Source organism: Pan troglodytes, chromosome 17 (genome assembly GCF_028858775.2).
Source record: "Pan troglodytes isolate AG18354 chromosome 17, NHGRI_mPanTro3-v2.0_pri, whole genome shotgun sequence".
Taxonomy (NCBI): domain Eukaryota; kingdom Metazoa; phylum Chordata; class Mammalia; order Primates; family Hominidae; genus Pan; species Pan troglodytes.
The window spans coordinates 72,970,389-72,996,425 of NC_072415.2; the positions used below are offsets into that span (position 1 = coordinate 72,970,389).

Consider the following 26,037-nt stretch of genomic DNA (forward strand, 5'->3'; position numbering starts at 1 on the left):
TTATATTGGTAGTGAAAATCCCATTTAAAATAGCATCGAAGGAGGTTACTTAAGAATAAATAAGAAATGTGCAAAAACTATATGAATAAAACATTAAAACACTTCTGAAATTTGCAAATTTGAACAAATGAAACAATATTCCTTGTTCTTAGGTAGGATGACTTAATATTATTAAGATATCAGTTTTTTGTAGATTACTTTGCAAATTTAACACAATCATCATGTAAATACCAAAATGCTTTTATGATCAAGTTAGACAAATAGATGCTACTGTTCATATGGTTAAAAGAATCATATAAGAATAGCCGGGAAAACACTGAAAAAGTAAAACTATTAATACAAGGGAGAGACAAACCTTACCAGACAGCTAAACATGTATGTTTTAGTTCTTTCTGCTGAGAAGAAGGCCTAGAAGTAGTGACACGCCAGTACCAGGAAGTATATCTAACATCAAGACCTTGGTTTTTGGCCGGGTGCCATGGCTCCTGCCTGTAATCCCAGCACTTTGGGAGGCCGAGGTGGGCGGATCACATGAGGTCAGGAGTTCGAGACCAGCCTGGCCAGTGTGGCAAAACCCCGTCTCTACTAAAAATACAAAAATTAGCCGGGCTGGCGATGCATGCCTGTAATCTCAGCTACTTGGGAGGCTGAGACAGGAGAATCACTTGAACCCAGGAGGTGGAGGTTGCAGTGAGCCGAGATCGAGCCATTGCACTCCAGCTTGGGCAACAGAGCAAGACTCCATCTCACAAAAAAATAAAATTAAATAAAAAGACTTTGCTTTTTAAGTATCATTCTTCAACAAAAGGAATCAGGTGTCCTTGGAAACAGGATTGAGTGTAGGGCTAGAGCAGGCTGAATACAAGATGAGCCCAAAAGTAAAGAAATGCTCACAAAATGATGGGAGCATGTCAAAGGATGCGTGAGTCAACTTGAAGGAGCTCCCAGTGGCCACATTTGGGACAACGTGAGCAAAAAGTACACAATGACAGTAATGAATTCTATCCAGCAGAATAAAATAAACATCAATATGACCATACTGAAATAAAGCAAGTAATTAGGTAAATAAATTGGGAGAGCTCTTGTAGGATAATTCCATTTAACAAACTGTAAGTAGAGGGAATCATGAAAATAGAAAAATCATTTGGCAAACAACACAGAAATGATTGTTACAAGCACAAATGCTAAATTAATGGGCAAAAGTATGAGAAACAGAAGAGTTTCATAGTCTCAAATGATCTCTCCACACGTTATTTAATTACAAAAGAAAAAATTATTACTTTGCAGTGGAGATGCTTGGCAGACACCACCTTAACCAAGTAATCAAAGTTAATATCTCCAATAATAAGACATTGGCCTCACATATATCCTGATGTGATGCCCTGAGAAGGGCCCAACCTCTGCGATATTTTTGCCAAAAACGCATGACCTTACTCTAATGATGATGAAACATAAAACCTAAATTGAGAGACATTTTACAAAATATTTGTCGAGTACACTTCAAAAACATCAAGGTCATCTAAGATAATAAGACTGATTGGAGAAGAAAGGAGGACTGATAATGAAATACAATGTGAAGTGTCAGCCTTGTGAAGATAGATGGAACTGTCAAAAGTACTTTGTTATAAAAACAAGCAATAATAAGAAACTTGGAATGTTTACACTTCTGGAATGCTTCGGAGACAGAAATCAGAGGGTTGCCTAAAAGTAAGAGTTTTGCTGGGGTTAGACAGTTGTGACTATGTAGAGTTTTAATGGTATATAAGTCCCAGTACAGATTTCCAGAAAAATCATTTTTACAATACCTGGTATGTCTACAAATAGATAAATCTGTTATGGTACCAAATCCTGTGCCCTGTTTCTAAGAGAATTTGGCTGTAAAATTTAAGGGTGTGCTGGAAATTACTAAAAAGCAAACAAAACAAAAAATATATAGATGAGTCAAATGGACAGAATATGCCAAGGAGAGCAGAGCAATTGCTCAAGAAGCAGGAAATGGATTTGTCTCACTGTTGTTGCGGGTGACTTTCCAAACACTTTAGGGCAGGAGCCGTATCTGTGTGTCTTTTCTCTGAGACTTTTGAACTTTATGCTGAGAGAAGTTCTTGAGTACTGTGCTATTTACTAACTTGTTTTAAGAATTGAGTTTGAAATGCTGTGCACACGTGGTCTTCACATTACATGCAGGTGCCCTGCTTGACCCTCCAGCTCTTTTAGAAAAAAAGGACCTATGAAAATGTCCCCACAAAAAGGTTTTTATAATTATTTTTCAACATTTGAATTTTGGAGACACATGGTAGAAAACTGTGGACTTGAGACTGATGAAATCTGAGTTTTATTTCTGTCTCTGCCACTAGTTACTATTGAGCCATTGCCAAATAATGTTACTTTCTCAGCTTTGAGTTTTGTCTTTCGTGAAATATGAGAGGGTATATTTCTGGGGTGATGGAAAAATCAAATGAGATAGAAAATAGTGGCCAGGTGCAGTGGCTCACACCTGTAATCCCAGCACTTTGGGAGGCCTAGGCAGGTGGGTCACTTGAAGTCAGGAGTTCGAGACCAGCCTGGCCAACATGGTGAAACCCTGTCTCTGCTAAAAATACAAAAATTACCTGGGCATGGTGGTGCATGCCTGTAATCCCAGCTACTCGGGAGGCTAAGGTGGGAGAATTGCTTGAACCTGGGAGGCGGAGGTTGCTGTGAGCCAAATGCCACTGCATTCCAACCTGGGCAACAGAGCAAGACTCTGTCAAAAAAGAAAAAAAAAAAGAAGAAGGAAGAAAGGTCTGTGGTGTCTGTGGAATCTACAAAGTACCTTACAAATGAAAAGAAAACAGTCATATGTTACTGCTTTTTCTCTAATTAGAAGAGGATTGCACAGTGAAAAATGTTATATGGATGAAGCACGAAACAGCTGCTGGCACATTAAACCATCTTTTTATAGTATACTTATTACAAAATTCGGTAAGGAAGAAGCTTGAGGATAGTTATCACATCATACAGAGTTGAGACCTGACTCAGCCCTTTAAGAATTTAGCTTTTTTGCAAGGTTGAAAGCAGAGAGTGGGGTTCTGGAGCCTATTTATTTACTAAAATTGTTATCCATCCTGGAGAAACTTTGCAAAACTAAAATATTTGTTCATTCTGGTGGAAGGATGAAATGTAGACTATTAAACCAATTTAAATTGTCTCCTGCTGAAACATTGTGAGGTTTTGGGAAGAATGGCTTAAGTGAATGGGTATTGAATTTAATTTTCCTGATACTATGATAATAAAAAATATTTTTAGTCCAATTGTTTGCTCTTTGACTATTAACCAGCAAGGTGATTAAGTCAGACTTTATGCAGTTCAGATGATGTCCTTTGGAACCACTTCATGTGGTTTCAACTAACTAGTTTCATTTCTTGGAGGTGGATGATGCTGGCAGTTTCCCCCTTAATTTTGCATAAAAGGTATATAGTTCCTTAATTACAGACAACTTTCAAAAAGATGAGAGGATAAATCTTTGAGGAAATCACTTTCTTCCCTTTATTCAGATGCCATGAGGGGTTTTTTAAGTTGCTTGGCAGCTTTCTAGATGAACATTCACTTGTCTGTTTTTAAAACATTCCCTCTTTTTCTGGCCTAAAAAATATGCAAACATGAATTCACTTTGTTTTATCTCATGTGTTTGTGTGTGTGTAACTACATATTTCCTAGAGAATTCTATTTTTGTCTTTTTTCTTTCTTTCTTTCTTTCTTTTTGAGCCGGAGTTTCGCTCTTGTTGCCCAGGCTAGAGCACAATGGTGCAGTCTTGGCTCACTGCAATCTCTGCCTCCTGGGTTCAAGTGATTCTGCTGCCTCACCCTCTCGAGTAGCTGGGATTACAGGTGCCTGCCACCACACCCAGCTAATATTTGTATTTTTAGTAGAGAAGGGGGGTTTCACCATGTTGGCCAGGCTGGTCTCGAACTCCTGACCTCAGGTGATCCACCCGCCTCAGCCACCCAAAGTGCTGGGATTACAGGTGTGAGCCACTGCGCCCAGCTGAGAATTCTATTTTAATGAAATTATTTTATATAGTTTCCCAGCCAACACTAGTCCATGATATTTTAGGGCAATAAAATTTGTTTCTTACATTGTAATTTATTCTAATGCTACACTAAAGAAATTCTTAACAGGAAATTAGGTGGTCTAAATGGGATCTAAAGAAACAGACTCATAAAAATACTCTAAACAGCAATGGTAAACAACTATGGTGCTGAAACTTGTTTCCTTCCTACTTCAAAACCATTTCAGAAACTGCAGGAGTGACCTTTATTTCCTTCTCTGTAGCCCACACGACTATAATTTCCCATGACTATTTATGGTCTGGATAGCCGTTCTCTAACTTCCTTTTTTTTTTTTTTTTTTTTTTAATGTCAACGGAATACGTGTTTCTTTAATGGAAAATGTTCTATTTTGGGGAAGCTGCTTTTCCTCAGATAAGTAATGGAGTTGGTGCTTGTGTGTTGAAGGGGTTGTACAAGATTGAAGAGTTTTAAATTAGTGGACTGAGAGCTTGAAGTGACAGTCCTGGTGAGGACTCCTAGTAGCCTTTTTTTTTTTCTCTCCAAGATTAAAAATAACTGCCTGGTATTCTGTATTCTTTTTAAGGATGATTTTATTCTTTTTTTTTTTAACAGATGGCAGAATAGTCCTGAATTGAATGGTGAAAGTTTCAAACCAAAGTGATTGAAATGAGGGAATAGTGTGGTTCATCAACAGGGTTGATCTGGGGGCCAGGGGGAGGCATGGGAGATTTGACCCTTCTAACTCTCGTAGGCGAGTGCTATGTACTGAGCACTGTCTCTTTCCCACCTGCTGCAGCTGCACAGTTGGACATTCATCATGAATCAGGAGGGTCATCTCTGACTCTTGAGGGTGACACAGTCCGTCCCTTTGGAGTGATTTGGAACCTGATCACAGCAAGGATTTGTTGCCATTCCCCAGCTTTGCAATGTGCATTTAACTACATTTCACAATCACCGTGGAGGATTTTTTTTTTTTGGACAATTTTACTTATCTTAGTTATAAAACCATTCTTTATATTTTATCCACGTTTCTTTTTCTTTCTTTTCTTTGAGATGGAATCTCGCTCTGTCGCCCAGGCTGGAGTACGGTGGCGCGATCTCCGCTCACTGCAAGTTCTGCCTCCTGGGTTCACGCCATTCTCCTGCCTCAGCCTCCCGAGTAGCTGGGACTGCAGGCGCCCGCCACCACGCCCGGCTAATTTTTTGTATGTTTAGTAGAAACGGGGTTTCACCATGTTAGCCAGGATGGTCTCAATCTCCTGACCTTGTGATCCGCCTGCCTCGGCCTCCCAAAGTGCTGGGATTACAGGCGTGAGCCACCACGCCTGGCCTTTATCCTCTTTTCACTCTAGCATCTGAAAAGTGTGGCAGCAATATATTATCTTGTTTGTTTGTTTTAATGTAAAATTTATTTAAGTACAATATAAATACAGAGAAGAGGCCAGATCATAAGTGTAGCCCTTGATGCTTCGTCTCAAAGTGAGCACACTTGTGTAACCAGCACCTGGACTAAGAAACAGAACATTACAATATTTGAAACGTTACACGCCATCTCCTGGATACTGCCTCCTTTCCCTCCCCACCTAAGAGTTCCTGCCATCCTGACTTCTGTTACTACAGAGTAATTTTGCCTGACTTTGAACTTTTTATAGTTATGGGATCATGCAGTGGGTCTCCTCTTGTATCTGGCTTCTTCTCGTCATTATGTGTTTGTGAGATTCATCCTGTTGATACATGTTGTTTTAGTTCTTTATTCTCATTGCTACATCATATTATGTTGTTTTAATAGAGAGCAAATTATCTCCTGCACTTGTGAAAGCCAGTAAAATGTGCTTTGGACTTTATACTGAAGAGGACTCAAGTCACTATGTGATTTAGTTGCATTGTGATCTAATACCTGTTTTATTACTATAAGAACCACTTATTTATTATTTATTTATTCACCTAATTTTTATAGAGGCAGGATCTTGCTTTGTTGCCCAGGCTGGTCTCAAACTCCTGGCATCCTCCTGCTTTAGCAAAAACTTTTGATTACAAAATAGGAAACTATTTTTCTCTTCCTTAAGTCAGAATATTAACTTTACCATATCACTTTCTCTTCCACTCCCTGCCAACTATAAAAATAATTGCTTCCCCTTACCTTTGTGCTTCCATAAAAATTGGTTGTATCTCTGTGTTTAATACATATAGATAGCTATTGTGGTCATGATAGTTAGTGGATCACAGATACAAATACTTGCTAATTGAACTCCTTGAAGCCAGGGCTTGTCTTTTCAATTCATGTTTCTGATCCCAGCTTCTAATATGCCTGGTATCAAAGCTTTTAGGTTTCTTGAGGGTTTTTGTGACTTTTCAATGGCGTTCTGTTGCGTTTTGTCATTGTAGCCTGAGATTCCTGAACGCCTCTGCGAACAAACTGGAAAGCCTTCCTCCAGCCACGCTTTCCGAAGAGACAAACAGTATCTTACAAGAGTTGTATTTGACAAATAACAGCCTCACAGACAAATGTGTGCCCTTGTTAACGGGACACCCCCATTTGAAGATCCTTCACATGGCCTATAACCGACTTCAGAGTTTTCCAGCAAGGTAAAGGACAGTTGTAAAGCTGCGTTCTGAATTGCATTTCTCAAAGTGTATTCATAGAAAGGTGAAGGCTGAAATATTTATTTCCCAGGTGATGTCAAGTTTGTTTGCTTGTTCCTGCTCCCTTCACAGTTTCCTTTATGTAAGCTATGATGACATTTCCCTAAAGAGAAGTAGATTGGTTTTCTTCATATGTGTCCAAAGACCTAATCACAAGAATGTTCTTAAGATTTTGAAATAAAATGTGTTGTTTAGCAGGTATGTTTTTTCTTTTACTTCTTTTTAACCAGTCAGATTAATTTTTTAAAAAACCATTATCCTAGAGCCAGGTGTGGCAGTGCGTGCCTGTAGTCCCAGCTACTCGGGAGGCTGACATGGGAGGGTCACTTGAGCTGAAGAATTCGAGACCAGCCTGGGCAACATAGTGAGACCCTATCTATTAAAAAATAAAGTAAATAATAAAGTTTCCAAAAACATTAACCTAATAGGGTATGTGGGAATTAGAATGTAGACCAGGAACCTGAAAATCCTTCATTATCTACCAACCTTTATATTCATATTCATGATGTACAGAGCAGTGGTAGACTCTACTACCATAGAAACTGTAACATTGCAAATTCTGGCTCTCAAAATAGTCCATTTTTAATTTGTTTTTACTTTAATTTCTAATTTTCGGTGAGTGGTGACATTATATCTAGCTTTGAGTGAATCTGCGTGCTGAGCCTGCCGTGAGGATTTACCGTGTTTCCATTTCATTGGCTTTTATCCATCTAACAAGTTAGGGCTTGAACACACACCCACGCATCAAAGAAACAAACACTAACCCTTCTGGTTTCTGCTTGGTAACTGCAACTCAGCATTGGGGCCAAATCAAAACACTATCATAGCTTCCCTCTGCTGCCTTCAGGGCTACCAGTCTGTTCGAGCCCTTGCTGAAGAAGGAAGGCCCGTGTATATGTTGACTTAAAGTATTGCTCTGTTTTTGGTGTAATGAAATATTTACTTTCCTCCTCATTTGATATTAATAATTAAACTATTTTATGCTTACCTCCATCTACTTTTACTTCACTATGGAATGGGGAAATGATATTTTTGGAAAAAACCATGATAATCACATAACAGCAACCTATCTGAAAGGGCTCATTGTCTTCTTTCAGATGATGAATGTCTAAACCCTGCAGAGGAAAGGATCATCAGCTCTAATTCTGAGGATATACCCCCAGTGACCCGTGCCAGGTGTAATCACCCACCCTAAGTGCAGAGAAACTTTTAACACACCTTGTAAAAAAATCCATCTAGGAATGAATTTTGTCTCCCTGTGGTTGTGATGTGGCTCAGTAGCTCCCCTGCAAACCAGAGCACCTTAAGAGCTGGGTCTGTGACCTTGCTGTCTCCCTCAGCCTCACATCTCACACAAGGCCCACACTTAAATGGTTGCTGAATTAAAGAACGGGACCACCATCTAGTCATTTTGTCTTCACATCTTTTGCCACCTTCTTTTTATGTGGCGAGTTGGAAATTTCTTTAACTTTTTCTTTTGGGGGCCTGTTTTCTGTGCTTTTAATCATTTTTCATGCACCATTACCCATTAGTTTCAAGGCACACAAGGGCTGGCATCTGCTTCTGGTGAGTCTTCAGGAAGCTTACAATCATGGCAGAAGGTGAAGGGGAGCCATTGTGTCACATGGTGAGAGAGGGGGCAAAAGAGATGCCAGGGTCTTGCGTGAATGCACAGCGTGTGAATTCTCTGATTACCATGGGAAGGGCATCAAGCCATTCATGTGGTATCTGCCCCCATGACCAAAACACCTCCCACTGGGCCCCACCTCTGACACTGGGAATCACGTTTCAACATGAGATTTGGAGGGGACAAATAATCCAAACCATATCACTATATTTTTTTCAAAATATGGTGATAACATATTTAAATAATATTCTCAGAAATTCGGGCTATCATAGATGGATTACTTCATAGTCTGTGTACATATTGTTTGTAGTATATTCTGATACCACACTGGATGTATATGATATTAAAAGGTCTGACTTCATAAGATAAAAACTTAGTTTTTACTGTATCTTAGGCATATATTTATTTTCAAGATAAACAAGATAATCTTTATATTTGAAAGATGACAAAAATAATACAGTGGTTTTTTTTGTTAAATTCTTTAAAAGTGTATTGTGACAAATGAAACTATAACAGGTAGAAACAATACCAAAAAATGTAAACTATTATTCAGCTTATGAGTCTGGATCACACTAATGGGGAATCCTGTGCTTCTTGGAGTCTAACATCAGCAGGAGTGGAAAAAGGGTCAAAAAAGTGCCAGATACTATTACAGTGATTGCAGAGGTAGAGGCATTGTTTTTTCTTTCAAATTTATAAAGAATGCAAGAAACTCTGATTCTGGAATTTTTCTTTAGTTGGTTATTGTAATTATTGATGAAGATTATAGATGAGGAGGATTGAACAATAAAAGACATTCTTAAACAGAAGTATTAAATTAATTACATTAGAACATATTATTAAGATAAGGTTGGAGAGATTCCTTCTTGGTAGATGTTTAGCAACAATTGAGATAAATGTCTTTTGGCCCTGGTGTGAATTTGGGCTCTGCCAGAAGTCCAAGAGGTGATCCAAATGGGCTTTTAACACACCCCTTGCTCCTTACCACCACTTTGTATTCATCAGTGATGTCAGAGGAGTTGGGGGAGTGAGGGTTGAAGAAAAAGCTTATCTTAATACGAACTATAGACCTGTTCTCTACCTCCCCCTTGAGTTTTCAGTGCCACTACAAAGAAATCATACTCTCTGAGCTCTTTTAAGGCAGTTTTATTGGATTAGTGCTGGCTTTTGACCCATTTAAATAGTGTTTTCATTAGTGTTCAGACCAAGCTATACAGTAACATGATTATTGCCAGGGTAACTTAATTTCCACATAGACTTTTAGGAGGAAAAGGGCATCCATTTTCCTTCTTGTTGACAATTTGAAGAGTTGAATAGTTTTTGTTCTGTAGTGAGAAAGGAGGTGTTAAAATATTTCAGTACTCCAAAATGATAGTGAAAAAATGGTCTTGTTGGTAAAAATGACTGTTACAAATGAATCCTTAAAGTCATAGCAATTTAATTCATCCTTTGATTCTCGTCCTATATTATTTTCTTTTAAATTGCTTTATTTTCTCTTTTTTTAGTAAAATGGCGAAACTGGAGGAACTTGAAGAAATTGATCTCAGTGGGAATAAGCTGAAAGCCATCCCAACAACGATCATGAATTGCAGGCGCATGCACACCGTGATTGCTCACTCCAACTGCATCGAGGTCTTTCCCGAAGTTATGCAGCTCCCAGAGATCAAGGTATGTGGTTTCATTTCATAAACTCTAAGCTTCAGGTTGGCAAAGAAAGTTGACTTCCTAACTCATCAACTCAGGACGTTTGCATCTTTGTTGGATTTATTCAGAATGAAGGCCCCCATTAGCCCTTACTTCCTCCTTCCTAACCAATGGGCTACACTGTTGAGTCGGCAGAGTTAAAAAAACAAAGCAAAACACTGGAGCACGTTTTGGGAAAATTGGATTTCTAGGCTGAGTCCCTCACTTACTGTATGACATGAGGCTACCCACATAGCCACCCTATACTTCTTTATCTGTTAATAGTTGTTCCACTTATTTCCAGGGTGGTTATGAGGCTCAAAGGCTGACGCTGGTGTAATCGCAGTTTGAAAAAGTTAACAGTACCACTACACATCGCTCCCTACCAACTCACCTAGTTAAATAGCACACCCCACCATATTAGCCCACTAATGGTAATTCCCTATATAGACAGAGCATCATTGCTGTCACCAAACATTGATTTCAACGGAATGAAATTGGCAGAGCAGATATTATTGTCATTTGATAAGTAAGGACACTGAGGTGCTGAAAAGTGAAGCAATCTGTGTAAATTAAGACAGCAAATTGGTAGCAGAGGTAGTCTGCAAATCCTGACTGCTGACTTGAGGTAGACTCATGGGATGAAACCAGTTCACTAGAAGGAAAGCCATGTAACAACCATGTGTTCCTATTTTGTTTCTTTTCTGGCAGGGAAATGGTACAGAAGTAAAAAGTTCTTTATATACAATGTAGTTTTTCATTTGTATCTTAGCATTTCTAGTAATCGATTTTACGCTTAATGAAAAATAATTTGGTGGTTACAGACTTGGAGCATATTCTAATCTCCTAACAGGGAACAAGAGCAGTCCAACTTAGCCATTCTTCACTTTCCAGGCACTTGCTGATATAAACCTTGTGTTTCAGATTAAGAAAGCAAATAGACATTTGAAGACATTTTAAATGGCTTGCATAACTTTTTTTTGTTTTGTTTTTGAGATGGAGTTTCACTCTTGTTGCCCAGGCTGGAGTGCAATGGTGCAATCTTGGCTCACTGCAACCTCTGTCTTCCGGGTTCAAGCGATTCTCTCGCCGCAGCCTCCTGACTAGCTGGGATTACAGGCGCCTGCCACCATGCCCAGCTAACTTTTGTATTTTTTTGTAGAGACAGGGTTTCACCATGTTGGCCAGGCTGGTCTTGAACTCCTGACCTTGAGGTGATCCACCCACCTCGGCCTCCCAAAGTGCTGGGATTACAAGCGTGAGCCACCATGCCCGGCCGGCTTGCATAACTTTTTATCACAACAGTTTTTACACATTTATATGGTTGAGATGTGTACAAGCCATTTTGTTTGTGTGTGTGTGTGTGTGCACGCATGTGCACGTATGCTTTAAGCCACAAAATGTTTTACTTTGGGCTTTAAGAACACTGTCTCATACATCACAGTGGCATTTTAAGATGTTTGTTATAAATTTCCAGAATTTGGCTGGGCGCGGTGGCTCACGCCAGTAATCCCAGCACTTTGGGAGGCTGAGGCAGGCGGATCATGAGGTCAGGAGATCGAGACCATCCTGGCTAACACGGTGAAACCTTGTCTCTACTAAAAATATAAAAAATTAGCCGGGCATGGTGGCTCGCGCCTGTAGTCCCAGCTACTCGGGAGGCTGAGGCAGGAGAATGGCATGAACCTGGGAGGCAGAGCTTTCAGTGAGCCGAGATCGTGCCACTGCGCTCCAGCCTGGGCAACAGAGCGAGACTCCATCTCAAAAAACAAACAACAACAACAACAACAAAAATTTCCAGAATTTTTACTTTCTGTATAGTAACTTTCACATTGAGGAAGAGCCGTGCTCTGAAGGGAGACAGACCTCCAGTTGGATCCCAGCTGAAAATTCACTGCTCTGTTTCCTCGTATGTTAAAGAAAGAAAAGAATTGGTACTTCCTTTATAGTATTGTTATGGAGATGAAATGAAATAATACATGTAAAGCATTTGAAATAGGAGTGTCACATAGGAAGAACTCCCTAAATGTTAGCCATTATTAATCAACACATGCCCTCAATGTGGTTCATATGTGATGTTGATTATATACAGCAACTATTTTGGCTGAAGCTCAACAAAATCCAAGAAATTTATTACTTAAGCAAATGTTTATTTGCTTTTCAGCTCAGGAAAGATGTTGTCAGCTAGACCTTCCAGGGTTTCCTCAGCTGCCCATTACTTGACACAGTGGCTGTGCTGTGCCATCTTTTACTGGGGGTTGTTAAACTGGTCTCTATGTGTGGTGCAGGTGAAATTCTAGCACAAGAGAAAGTGAGAGTCTCAAGATTAAACCTCCTATTTGCTGGTCTTAGTGTCTGTATCTGTCTTTTAATGTTATAAACTGTTAAATGTAGATTTAGAGTCTTGTTTTGGGGTTCTTTGTTTGTTTAAGTATTTGGTTTAAAATACAAATAGAGGCCTGGCTTGGTGGCTCACGCCTGTAATCCCAGCACTTTGGGAGGCTGAGGCAGGTGGATCATGAGGTCAGGAGTTCAAGACCAGCCTGGCCAACATGGTGAAACTCTGTCTCTACTAAAAATACAAAAATAAGCCGGGCGTGGTGGTTGGCACCTGTAATCCCAGCTATCCAGGAAGCTGAGGCAGGAGAATCACTTGAACCCGAAGGCAGAGGTTGCAGTGAGCCGAGATTGCGCCACTGCACTCCAGCCTGGGCAACAAGAGCAAAACTCCATCTCAAAAAAATAAATAAATAAAATACAAATAGAAATTCAGGCCAGGCACGGCAGCTCCTTGGGAGACCGAGGCAGGTGGATCACCTGAGGTCAGGCTTTTGATACCAGCCTCACCAATATGGTGAAACACTGTCTCTACTAAAAATACAAAAATTAGCCAGGTGTGGTGGCACATTCCTGTAGTCCCAGCTACTTGGGAGGCTGAGGCAGGAGAATCACTTGAACCTGAGAGGGGGAAGCTACAATGAGCCGAGATCACACCAATACACTCCAGCCTGGGTGACAGAGTGAGACTTCATCTCAAAAAAAAAAGAAATGTAAATGTTTTTAGATTATAACTAGATTTTGCAAAACACAAATTTTGCTGTATGAAAACTAATCCTCTCCTAGACTCTTGCTTGGATTCCTGGATTACAGAATCAGTACCTTTATTGCTATTGAATTCCTTCCCCTGTTGTCTTCTCTCTGTACCTGCTTTACAACTCCTTTTCAATTTTACTTCCCATATTTTTAAATGGTTTCCATTTTTTTGCTCTTTGATTGATTTTCCCCCCAGCTATTACACCTTAGCATTTTTCTTATGTTAACAATATCCATTCTTTCAGGTTGAGCTCCTCCATTACCAGTAGATAGAAGTTTTGTTGTTGGGATTTTTTTTTTTTTTATACTTTAAGTTTTAGGGTACGTGTGCACTGAGCAATATCAAGTATCCTTTATGTACAAACATGTAAATGTTTCATCCCTGGACAGATAGTATTCTTGAAAAAGATAGTAGTTATATTGTTTCAGAACTCTGAATTGATATTTTTGTGTCATATGAGAATATTTTACGTTGCAGTGTAAGTATTTATGTATATTTGAATATCTAAAAGAAAATCTTGTAAAAATTGTGCGTATCTTAAATGATAAATATACCTATGAAAGTCTTCATTGTAAAGTGTGCCTATTTTTATGTATTTTATGTAAACTAAGCATATTTTTAATGTAAAAGAAGTAATTTCATTTCTACGGTGATATATTCCAACCTGTATTAAAATTTTATTATTGAGTTAATAACTCTAGATTACATTAACACTGTTTCTTGAAAATAAAGTGCAGTAGGTGTTACTTGTAAAGCATATAAAGGTATTAAGATCATTGCAATTTTAAAAACTTAGCAGATAACATTTCAGAAAAGATAAGATCATGGTATATTTAACTAGCTAGTTTCACCAAGTATTGTTATCTTTTCAGACATTAAAAGAAAGTGATTATTCATAGCTTTGTTACCAAAGTTTTAAAAACAGTTATTGTTTAAAAGAGCAAACAAATCTCCGTACTGAGATGTATGCTAAAATATGTTTTTAAAACACCTGAATAATTAATTATTCATGTACACCTTAAACAGACTATTTGCACCATCTAATCTTGGATAAAATTGAGCTCTGGCATTTTTTTCATTTTGATAATATCTAATGAGATCTGTAAAGTGATCATCAGGTGTTAATTTCTGTATTTGGATAGGGAGGTTATGTAAGTTATTAGTAGGAAAAATAAAATGAGTTTTTCAGAATTTTCCAGTGAGCCTGAGTGGATCATTAGTGTTATTATCCTCACCTTTGTTTAGCCCTTTCGCATTGATCTTTCAAACCCCTACCACCAGTCCAGTTTTGCTTGGAGCAGATTGTGTTCTCTTTTGGTTCTAAAACAGACAGGCCTCCCTCTGGATACAGATTAGCTCTTGATCATCTAGTAAGGAAAACAAGATCTGAGTCACACAGACGCCAGACTTGGTTTGGCTGGACCTGGACCTAAGGCCATGCTAAGGCTGCTCATGGCTGAGGAACCTCAGAAGCAGAGGTTGGATATGGCACTTGTTTCTCCTTCCACTGAACTGCATAGCAGTCACATTGGTAATATAGTAATTTTGCAACAAAAACCAAGCTATTAGTTAATAGTGACCTATTATAAACCCTTCCCCCGCTTTTTTTGACATAGGTTCTCTGTCACCCAGGCTGGAGCCAGGTGTTCTAACCCTTTTTTGAAGTGTATTTTAAGCAGGTGAAATAAGTGTTGATACATGTGGTGAATGAAGTTTGTAATTTGGGATTTAAACATCATGTCAGCAACTTCTTTGTCAAATTTCCATGTTCCTGTGGCTTACTGATTCTAAGAACAGCATCTTTTTAGATGTTTTAATTATCTTTAGAAGATTATTTTCATGTTTGTTCCATGCAGTAATAAACTACTTGGCTAAGTTGAGTGAACTTGTATCTAAAATCTGTGTTACCTTAACTGGGAAATGGAGTATGAAGTAGTTTTAATATGCTATACTCTTGAGGACAATGGCTATAGGAAGTTTAAAAAATAAACTGAATATAGATCAGCTCTCAATCAGCTAGAGAGAAAACCACAATCCCATAGTCACCATGTAGCCAGACTTGGCTTGGCTTGATTCCAGCAAGCCCTGTTTGTTGTTGTTCTTGTCTCTAAAGTAAAATGAAATAGAGAATATCAGCTCAATCACAAAGACACAAAGAACATGGGGAAATGGCTGGGTAGAATGGATGGAAGAAAGTGGGTTGATTCTTGGGGAAGTAGGAAATGGATATGAAGACAGGTCAGGAACCAAGTTTAGGCTTTAGTTGGGTGGCGTAGTTGACCTAATAGACGTAAAAACGTCAGCTTGGCATAATGCATATCCAAAACCTGAAACCAGGAGCAGTCATTATTATGGTGCTGGAATCAAGTTAAGTAATAGTTACTGAGGAAATTTTCCAACTGTTGCGGAATCTAATGTCAATTCCTGTTTGGGACAAGGCTCGATACAAGGACTAAGGAAAGAGGAAGCAAGCAGTGTCTACTGGAAAGTGGCCATTGAAGCCACTCTGCACCCAGCCTCACCAGGAACAGACTAGCAGGAAGTTAAGACTGCATATTCTCTCTGTCTTTCAAAATTGGTGTAATGAGTTAACCCAGACTAGTTTTTTTTTTTTTTTTTTGAGTTGGAGTCTCTCTCGCTCTGTTGCCCAGGCTGGAGTGCAGTGGCACGATCTTTGTTCACTGCAAGTTCCGCCTCCCGGGTTCACGCCATTCTCCCACCTCAGCCTCCCAAGTAGCTGGGACTACAGGTGCCCGCCACCACGCCTGGCTATTTTTTTGTGTTTTTAGTAGAGACAGGGTTTCACTGTGTTAGCCAGGATGGTCTCAACCTCCTGACCTCGTGATCCGCCCGCCTCGTCCTCCCAAAGTGCTGGGATTACAGGCGTGAGCCACTGCGCCTGGCCAACCCAGACTAGTTTTGTGTGTGTTTGTTTTTAACTCTGGTTTCAGCAGATCTTTCTAAATTCAAAGCCATGCCCATTCTAACAAAATATTGCATACATTTTACGGAATAGCTTATGTATCTATAAAGATGAACAATTAGTCCTTCATGAACTCATGCATTTTAGAAGGCATCTCTTTAGAGAGGCTTCTGGAGAAAGGAGCACCATGACTCAGTCCTCAGAAGAAGTGATCTGTGAGGTGGTTACTGTGGTGCTCTTCAGATCCTGAGGGCAAAGGGAAGTGCACTCACGCACCCAGAAATCTGGGAGACACCTGGAATCACTTGTAAATTTCTTTTCAAGTCTCTTTTTCAGTCTAAAAATTCATGCTCATTTTATGTTCTACTTTTTATCATTTCTCTTTTTTTTAATGTAAAAATAATGGCTCTTTCCCTTCTCAATCTGAGTAAAACTAAAGCCCCCAGATGCATGTGCCAGGCATCCTGTAACTTTGTAATATACCATTGAGTACCCCCAAGGGCACACATAATTAATTTTTTTTTTTTTTTTTTTTTTTTGAGACAGAGTCTTGCTGTCGCCCAGGCTCGAGTGCAATGGCGCGATCTCGGCTCACTGCAATCTCTGCCCCCCGGGTTCACGCCATTCTCCTGCCTCAGCCTCCCGAGTAGCTGGGACTACAGGCGCCCACCACCTCACCCAGCTAATTTTTTGTATTTTTTTTTTTAGTAGAGACGGGGTTTTGCCATGTTAGCCAGGATGGTCTCGATCTCCTGACCTCGTGATCCACCCGCCTCGGCCTCCCAAAGTGCTGGGATTACAGGCGTGAGCCACCGCGCCCAGCCATAATCAATTTTAAGAAGTGCTGGTGGGCTAGGCATGGTGGCTCATGCCTGTAATTCCAACACTTTGGGTGGCTGAGGTTGGAGGATTGCTTAAGGCCAGGAGTTCAAGACCAGCCTGCGCAATATGGCAAGACCTTGTCTCTTTGGGGATAAAAAAAGAAGTGATGATGTAAAGAAATTGTTCAGTTTATACAGGATACATTTTCTTAAAGTCAAAATTTGCAGATAACTTAGTTTTAGTGTTTGAGGAAATTCTGTATTTGAACAAACAGAATACTAAGGATTGTTACCCTGCTTGTCATTTTTATCACCTCAAATTCTTGCCAATTTTAAGGTTTCCCAAGGTTTCTTCTAGGCTTCCCAAATCTAAAATGCAGTTGAGAAAATCATGGAGACACTGTATGTAAATTTAAAAGGAATGCTTTATACAAGATTAAAGGTCTTTCTTTGCAGCTCCCTATAAGGTGAGGAAGTTTAAACATTAATGCACATTTCTCAGTAATTATATACAAATATGATTTTTTTAAAAAAGAGGGTCTTGCTCTGTTGCGCATGCCGGAGTGCAGTGGTGCAATCATAACTCACTGCAGCCTCAACTTCCTTGGCTCACAGGAAGCTCCCACCTCGGCTTCCTGAGTAGCTGAGACTCCAGGTGCTCAGGAGCCTGGCTAATTTCTTAAAATTTATGCGGAGATGGTCTTGCTCTATTACCCAGGTGGATCTCGAACTCCTGGCCTCAAGCAATCCTTCCACAACAGTCTCCCAAAGTGCTGGAATTGCAGACGTGAGCCACTGCACACAGCCATAAATACAATTTTATGTAGAATAATAGTACTACACTGTGACTCTCAGGTCTGTGTTTAGGGTAAAAGTTGAGTTCAGACTGACTCATTCAGTTAATAAACCTACTTAGTTGTATGAACATCCCACGTTAGTGATCACTTAGCCTTTTATAACATCAGGAATGTATAGTAGTTTAAGAGAATTTGACTAAAAGTTGTATATTGAGAAATAGTACATATGTGTGCATATTTATTTTACTATTAAGCTAAAATATTCTAGTTCCTATAGCATCATAAGAAAGGGAGGCAGTGTAGACTGCTTCTGTATGAGACACGATCTATAGGATCCACAGTTCATTATCTGATCCCTCTGCCTGCCCAGCCTTATCTTCTGCTCTGGGGCCCAATAGTCTCCAGCCTCAGCAACTGCTCATAGTGAGTTTCCTGATATGCCACAGAAACGTTATTCTTGTCTCCTTCCTGCTGTACCTGCTATTAGCTCTCCCTAGATGTCCACCTGTTCTCACATGCCTGATTAACTTTGATTCTGCACAAAAATCTTCTCTGGAAAGGCCTCTCTGGGGTCTTGTTATCTGTCCCTGGGCTGCTATGACCTGTGCATACTTCTGCCATATCGTTGATCATACCAGCTAAAGGTGTATTGTTTATTTCCCCCCACTATCTTGGGAGTTCCTCAAGGGCAGGGACTGTGTCTGCCATCTCCATATGTCCCTGATGATGGCTTATTGCCTGCCGATTTGTAGGTCCTTAATACATTTTCTTTTGAAAGAATACTTGCATTTATTTACTTCTTATGAAGTCAGTAGGGAAATATGTTATACACTAGCAGCTTTTACCTTGCAAGGGCAAGGAAATCCAGACTGTGATTGGGATCCTCATTTTTGGAACTGACTGTGCCACTGGGGACCACGGTGGAGGTGGTGGACTGGGGATAGTCTGCAGGAAGGAAGGAAGTAGGGTGTTACAGAATCTAGCAGCCGGTAGGTTAAGTTGCCATTTCAGGGCAGTACAGGCAGCTATTTGGCAGATGATATATAATACTTTGCTATGAACATTGATATGCCTGTTTCTTTGGTAATGTTCTGAGGAAAACATAATAAAGATAGGCTCCATGCAGCTTTTGTGATAGTTACACTTAAACTATACATCAAGTTGAATTTCTTTTTCTTTAAGATATAATGACTTTTTTTATGCTCTTATCTAAATGTGTTTGTAATGATTTTCCTCTAAATCAAGAGTTCCTTCTCAGCTATGAGTTATCTCACTTTTTCTGAGGGTTACATAATTTTTTGGGCATTCTTACCAGAATTTTGATTATAACAAAGTAATTTTTGTTAGCTATATTCTAGAATGGGCCTGAAAGAGGGAAAGATAATTTTCTTTTAGTCGTGTTTTAGCCAGATTTAACATTCTATTGAATATATTTTTAAGAACGTTGTAGTACACTAACCATAGAGGTACATATATTAACAATATAAAGGGTCTTTTTTTATTCCAGTTTCACTCAAATATTTTCTGTTTGCTTAGTGGTAACCATTATAATGATTCAGCCAACAAGTGTTTGTGGAGTACCTCAGCAGTCAGCCTTTGTTGAGGACTATTGAAAGAACATGACAGAGTGCTTCTAAGCGTGTTGCTCACTGTGTTAACACTGGGAGAGCAGCACCAGATACCAACACCCTGTAATTTTTTTTTCAACTTTCTATAATTTCTGTGAACGAACCTCCTTCCTGTGTGAAGAAGTATAAAAGGGTGTTTTTGCTTATCTGCCATTAAAGAAAATGGTTGCATTCTTATGTAGAAATAAACTATGATATTTAAAATGTATTAAAATTGCATTAAAATGCTATTTATTCTATGCTGAACTTAACCTAAGCACTGGTATCTCAGTTCCCATCCTAGCAGATTTAATTACTGAAACACCTTACAAGAGTCCTTCATAAACTCACTGAGAAAATGATTGTCACGTGCCAGGCAATCATTTGTTCATCCTTTTAATGAAACCATTTGTTGAACATCTACACTTTCCAGTGCACTGCGCTTAGGATATCCAGGGAGAAACAGCAGCAATCCCTGCTCTCTAGGAGGCCATAGTCTCATGGAAGAAATAAGTAAGCAGATAATTATAACAAGGGACACCAAATTGAAACAGGTTGTAGTAGAGTTGGCATTGAGTTGAGTCTTAAAAGGAATCAGGCATATTGCACCAGATAAAAAGCAAGAAAAGCATGAAGAAAAAAGTTCCAAGCACAGAGAGAAGCATGTGTAAAGGCACAGACAGATGAAAGCATATCACATGCATGAGCTGCAGGCACTCTGGCATGGGTGGAACATGGAGTGTGAGGAAGCCAGTGTGCAAAGTTGGGGATGCCTTGTTGGACATTCTGAGGAGTTTGGTGTCGGGTTGAAGGACACCTGGGAGCAGGCTGACAGACTGAAGCTGGAGTGTGAGCAGGTGGAGTAAACCACACTGAGAAACCATCCTGACAGCATACAAGGAGTACATTGAGGGAAGCAAGACCAAAAGCAAATTTCTGTTGCAGCCAGAGCCCTCCGGGGGAAATGGGATGCAGGTCAGTCCAGGGTAGTGGAGCTCGACGGAAGGGAACCTGCTGCAGTGAATCAGAGACTCTGTCACAGGAGCCTTGGGGAGCAAACAGTCCTGGGCAGAGGGGAGGCACAGGAACATCATCTCTAAGAAGGTCTGCATTACAGCCTGCAGCATTATCTTCATAAGTAATTAGTTACCCTACTGAACTCATTTCATAATTTGATAATTTAGAGAATGAGCTAGTTTATATCTGTAGAAAAAATTTTTACCAATTTCATAAAATTCAATATTTCTGCAGAATGCCTTTAATCTTTGACCAAAGGCATTTTCTGACCCCTGAATTTTGTTGTCAACTACTTGCATCCTAAATTACTCACACTTATTAGCTCTTTATTTCCTGTCCCATCAGTGTCCAGTAGATTGTGTATATCCCCATTTGTTGTCCTGCTATGCTGATGTGTACTGACTCTGTTGGTAGCATGTCCCATTATTACCCAGTATTATCGGGTATCAGTTTTTCATTAAACTCTGGTTGACTGTTGATATAACCATTATTTATAATTGAAAAAAAAAAAACAAAGCAAAAAAGAGATGACCATTTTCTCCAATATTTAGGTTAAGTAAATTAATGTACATCTACTAGAATTAGTATGGGGCTATTAAAGGTGGTGGTATATTAGGGCATTCAGGCTGCTATAACAACATGCCTTAGACTGGATAATTTATTAACAACAGAAATTTCTTGCTCACAGTTCTAGAGGCTGGGAAGTCCAAGATGAAGGTACCAGCAGATTTGGTCTGATGAGGCCCCATTTCTCATAGATAGTTCCTTCCGTGTGTGCTTGTCAGGTGCAAAGAGTGAACAAGCTCACTGGGCCTGTTTTATAAGGCCACTAATCCCATGCATGAGGGCAAAGCCCTTATGACCTCATCTGTTCCCAAAGGCCCCACTTCTTAATACTATCACGTTGGGGATTAAGTTTCAGCATATGATGAAAATTTGTTGGGGGACAAACATTCAGACCATAGCAGATGGGAATGAAGATGGGGAAAATGGTTGCAGTAGAGTGATAGAAGAGTAAATGAAATGTAATGAAATTGCACCTATGTTTGAGATTTTTAGGGCTTTTAAAAAATATATATGAATAAGACTATAAGGAAAAAAAAACAGAATGCTAACCCTGGGTGTGTTAGGGTGGTAGATTTAAGGGTATATTTTTCTGAGCTTTTCTTTTTGCTCAGCTTTTTGTGGATAATGTGGTTATAATGCTCTCATAATAAAATATGATTATTTAGAATGGCAATATAATTTTTTTCATTGCTACTATTTGGAAGCAACTGTATGAAACATTTTGTGTGAGAGCATTGTGTTGTTTGAAGCCTATTGAAAATATATTTACCTAAAAATACAGGTTTTCATTTTACCCAATCTCTACCCTTCCCCAATCCCTACTAGATTTAAATTCTTTGAGAATTTTTCCAAATAAAAGGAAGATTTTGTCCACTTTTAAGATCCTGAAGTTCTTGAGTATAATCTCCCTCCTCCCTTTTTTTAAAGGACTGAAGAGAGAACAAAACAATTCCCCTTTGATCGTTTCTGTAAGCACTTTTGAAACTTACAATAAGGTACTAATTCAGCCAGATAATTGAATGCTCTCCACCCCATACTATATACTATATATATTCTGCATTGTTGTATCTAGAGCGCTGACCACTCCGTTTCTCTTGTGTATGCTGAGCCTTCTCCACCTAGGTTCCCTGCTCCCTGAACACAAGGGCAGCCCCTCTTTTTACAGTACACCTTATTTAAGCTTTACATCAGTTTTGTGAGAAAGGAGCTATAATTTCTACTTACAGGTAAAACCTGATTTTTTTTGTAACCAACATGACCCTTTTGTGATTTTTCTTTCAAGTTAAATTAGGGAGGACCTGTTGGAGAGTCCAGATGTTGATGCCTTGAGGGTAGGATCCATACTTGACTCAGCCCCCTTTTTTTTTTGACACAGATTAGGCAGGCTTACCTGCTCATCTTGCTTTTGCCAATTTCTTATTCAGTTTCTTTTGAAATATCTTCTCGTTTTGAGTGTGTGTTACCTGCCTTTTCCTCATTTTACATGTTCTTTTCTTTGTTTTTTGTTTGTTTGTTTGTTTTCTGTTTTGTTTTGTTTTTTTTGAGACAGGGTCTTGCTCTGTCGCCCAGGCCGGAATGCAGTGGTGTGGTCTCTGCAACCTGCACCTCCCGGATTCTTTTTTTTTTTTTTTTTTTTGGTGAGATGGAGATTTACTCTTGTTGCACAGGCTGGAGTGCAATGGCGCGATCTCGGCTCACTGCATCCTCCACCTCCCAGAATCAAGTGATTCTCCTGCCTCACCCTCTCTAGTAGCTGGGATTACAGGCATGTGCCACCATGCCTGGCTAATTTTGTATTTTTAGTAGAGACGGGGGTTTCACTGTGTTGCCCAGGCTGATCTCGAACTCCTGACCTCAGGTGATACGCCTGCCTCTGCCTCCCAAAGTGCTGGGTTTACAGATGTGAGCCACTGCGCCCGGTGCACCTACCAGATTCAAGTGATTCTCATGTGTCAACCACCTTGAATAGCTGGGATTACAGGCTTGTGCCACCACCTGGCCAATTTTTGTATTTTTAGTAAAGATGGGGTTTCTCCATGTTGGCCAGGCTGGTCTCAAACCCCTGACCTCAAGTGATCCACCCTACTCGGCCTCCCAAAGTGCTGGGATTATAAGCGTGAGCCTCTGTACCCAGCCTTCTTTGTTTTTTGTTTTAAGAAATTCCTTTAAAGTTCATTTTAATGTTTGAGCTATAGTTCTCATGGCACGGAGATTTTGTGAGCAATAAGACAATCTATTAGGATTTTTTAGTTAATGCTTAATTTTAAACGTGGAGATAAATTTAAGTGAAAAATATAGGAAGAATAAAGAACATGGATTTTCTGTTATTCAAAGAAAATAAAAAATTTTTTTTTGCATTTAGCAAAATCTATTTTAAATGTTTATGGCAAAGTAACAGATAAGCCTCCTTTTCCACATTTGTCTAGTGTATTATAATGAATGGTCAGACTGATTTGCATGCAAAGGGTAGGAGTATAGAATTCCCTGAAGAACTTCTCTAGACCATCTCTTTCTTGTTTGCACTTGTTCTTTTTTCAGTGTGTGGACCTGAGCTGTAATGAGCTAAGTGAAGTCACATTACCAGAAAACCTGCCTCCCAAACTGCAGGAGCTAGACCTGACTGGAAATCCGCGCCTTGTCCTTGATCACAAAACCCTGGAACTACTGAAGTAAGTATTCTGTAAAGCACTGTATCCCCATCATTGTCCACTGGCAATGGGATTCATATCTTAGTGAAAATGGGGAACAAAATATGAAGCATCATTGACTTGTTAGCTGTGTTAACACACACAACAGGATATACAAGATGCAGGGAAGCAATGAACAACCAAGATGTAACTTAAATCTCAGTAGTCACTGATAACGTGGTTGTGACAGTTAATGCAAATATTAAGGAAGGATTTTAAAAGAGATGGATGATGTAGGGAAAATTAACAGTGTGGCACTGAAATCCAGGTTATTTAAATAAAACCAAGAATGCGGAGTAGTTAGATCCTACCCATAGTTAGATCTTCACGGTTTGGGAAAGAGGTCATTGATGCTGTTTCATTCTTGATATTGATAAAAGAATTAGTGGTTGGAGTTTTCTATGTAAAACCTTAAAGGTCTGCAGTAGGAAAGATGTCTTAATGAGAATGTTCATCATGGAACTCTAAATGTCTATTAAGAATTAAATAATGTTCCACAATTGAATATTACAAAGCCATTTAAAATTATTTAGAGCTATATTGCTAACTCAAAAGATCTTTACAGTATATTAAGTGAAAATATTAATAAAATTCACAAAGAAGTTTTATAGTATAATTCAATTTTTGCATTATAAATTTGTGTGCATTGGGTATATGTACATGTGTATGCATACACACATCTAGAAAATGCCTGAAAGGAGATATAAAAAGAGATAAAGTGGTGTTATTCTCTGGATAATAGTATTATGGGTAGTGTTTATTTTCTTCTTTAAACTTTTCTGAATTTTCAGAATTTTTTGGGGTATATCAGTAGCAGTTTTAAACATTGTCATACATTAGTCATTATGCATGCCATATATGTTTATTCAATGTTGGAATATTTGTTGCCGAAAGTCATCTTCCATTATCTTAAGAGAATCAGAAAAGAACAGTAGAATTTTGGTGACTGGTCTGTTAATACTATCCTAGGCTGTAGTGCAAACCAAAGTTTGAAAAGCACTTAAAGTGATTCCTGGATAGAATTGGCCTAATTAGTGCCTAATTTGTTGCCATTTTAGTACTTGATGAGAAAATTAATTTTGATACATAGTTGAAAAACACTGCCTGAGTGTCCTGAGGAAGGCGTAGAGACCGAGGTTCTCTCCATTGTTGATCACATGTATGAAACCTCGGCCTAAACCCCTCCATCTGTCCACACCTATAAGATGAGAAAAAAAATGGCCTACGTGGTCTTTAAGGTACTTTTTAAGATCAAGAAAACATGGATTATCAAAATACATCATCTTTAAACAGATAGCTTTTGAGTATTTTTATACGTAGGATACAAAAATTTTTGAGCATTTTTTTACAAATAAAATTTAAAAATAATTGCACCAAAATTTGTTAATAAATGGAAGTAGCCACTTAGAGAAAAATTAAAGTTGCATTCTTATATCACACCAAAATCCAGCTGAAATAGTTGAATCTGTAAAATTAAATGATTTTTAAAAGTAATAAATCATATGAATATCTTCACAAGTTAGAAAAAGACTTTTTAGGCCAAGAAATGAAGGGAGTAAGTCACAAGAAAAGAAATCAGTACATGTAGATTGGTTTCAATATTTATGTCGTATATGTTTACACGTAAATATACTTTTTATACATAAAAGTGTTAAATGTCTATTTCCTATTTCAAAAACTCTCAAGAGTAAATATAAATGGCAAATGACAAACTAGGAAGAGAAATACGAAAAATAAAAGCATTAATATGCTTACTAGAAAATGTTCTTATATGATAAGAAAAGTACTCAAAATAAACCAAGGACATTAACATTTAACAGATGCAGTACAAATAGTTACATGAAAAGATGTTCAAACTTATTAGTATATCAAGCAAATACAAAGTAAAATATTTGAATAACATTTCCCCCCTAAAATTGGTGCTGCTGAAGGAGTATAATTTGGTATTACACTCTTCTTAAAAGCAGTTGTCGTACGTATCAAGCTTTTTAAAATATTCACTTACTCAGACCAAAGTTTCCTATAGCAAAAAATCGTAATACTCTTAAAATGTTACCTTCTGTTTAACATCTGGAAGGTTGTGGATTCTTAATGACTTGGAAGATTTTCCGTATATTATTTGCACTTTTAGAGGGTTGGTTTATTTGTTTTATGTGAGCCGATTAAGTGCATATGAGGACTCTTCTGTGAGATTGAGCTGTGGTTCACAGAACTCTGACTCATTTAAAGATACACAAGATGGCCGGGTGTGGTGGCTCACGCCTGTAATCCCAGCACTTTGGGAGGCCGAGGTGGGTAGATCACCTGAGGTCAGGAGTTTGCGACCAGCCTGACCAACATGATGAAAACCCGTCTCTACTAAATACAAAAAAATTGGCGGGCGAGGTGACGCATGCCTGCAATCCCAGCTACTCAGGAGGCTGAGGCAGGAGAGTCGCTTGAACCTGGGGGCGGAGGTTGCAGTGAGCCGTGTTACGCTATTGTACTCCAGCCTGGGCAGCAAGAGCGAAACTCCGTC

General features: G+C 39.0%; 1 protein-coding gene across 2 annotated transcripts in view; it reads left to right on the top strand.

The window, feature by feature from the left end:
- PHLPP1 (PH domain and leucine rich repeat protein phosphatase 1) overlaps positions 1-26,037 on the top strand; it is a 253,822-nt gene that overhangs the window by 208,652 nt on the left and 19,133 nt on the right. The window contains exons 11-13 of one of the 2 annotated variants that reach the window (XM_523952.7): positions 6,439-6,639; positions 9,829-9,991; positions 23,371-23,501. In XM_523952.7, coding sequence (XP_523952.5) covers positions 6,439-6,639; positions 9,829-9,991; positions 23,371-23,501 — 495 coding nt within the window. The remainder of the gene's footprint in view (positions 1-6,438; positions 6,640-9,828; positions 9,992-23,370; positions 23,502-26,037) is intronic. The other variant, XM_016933837.4, reaches the window with a different exon arrangement.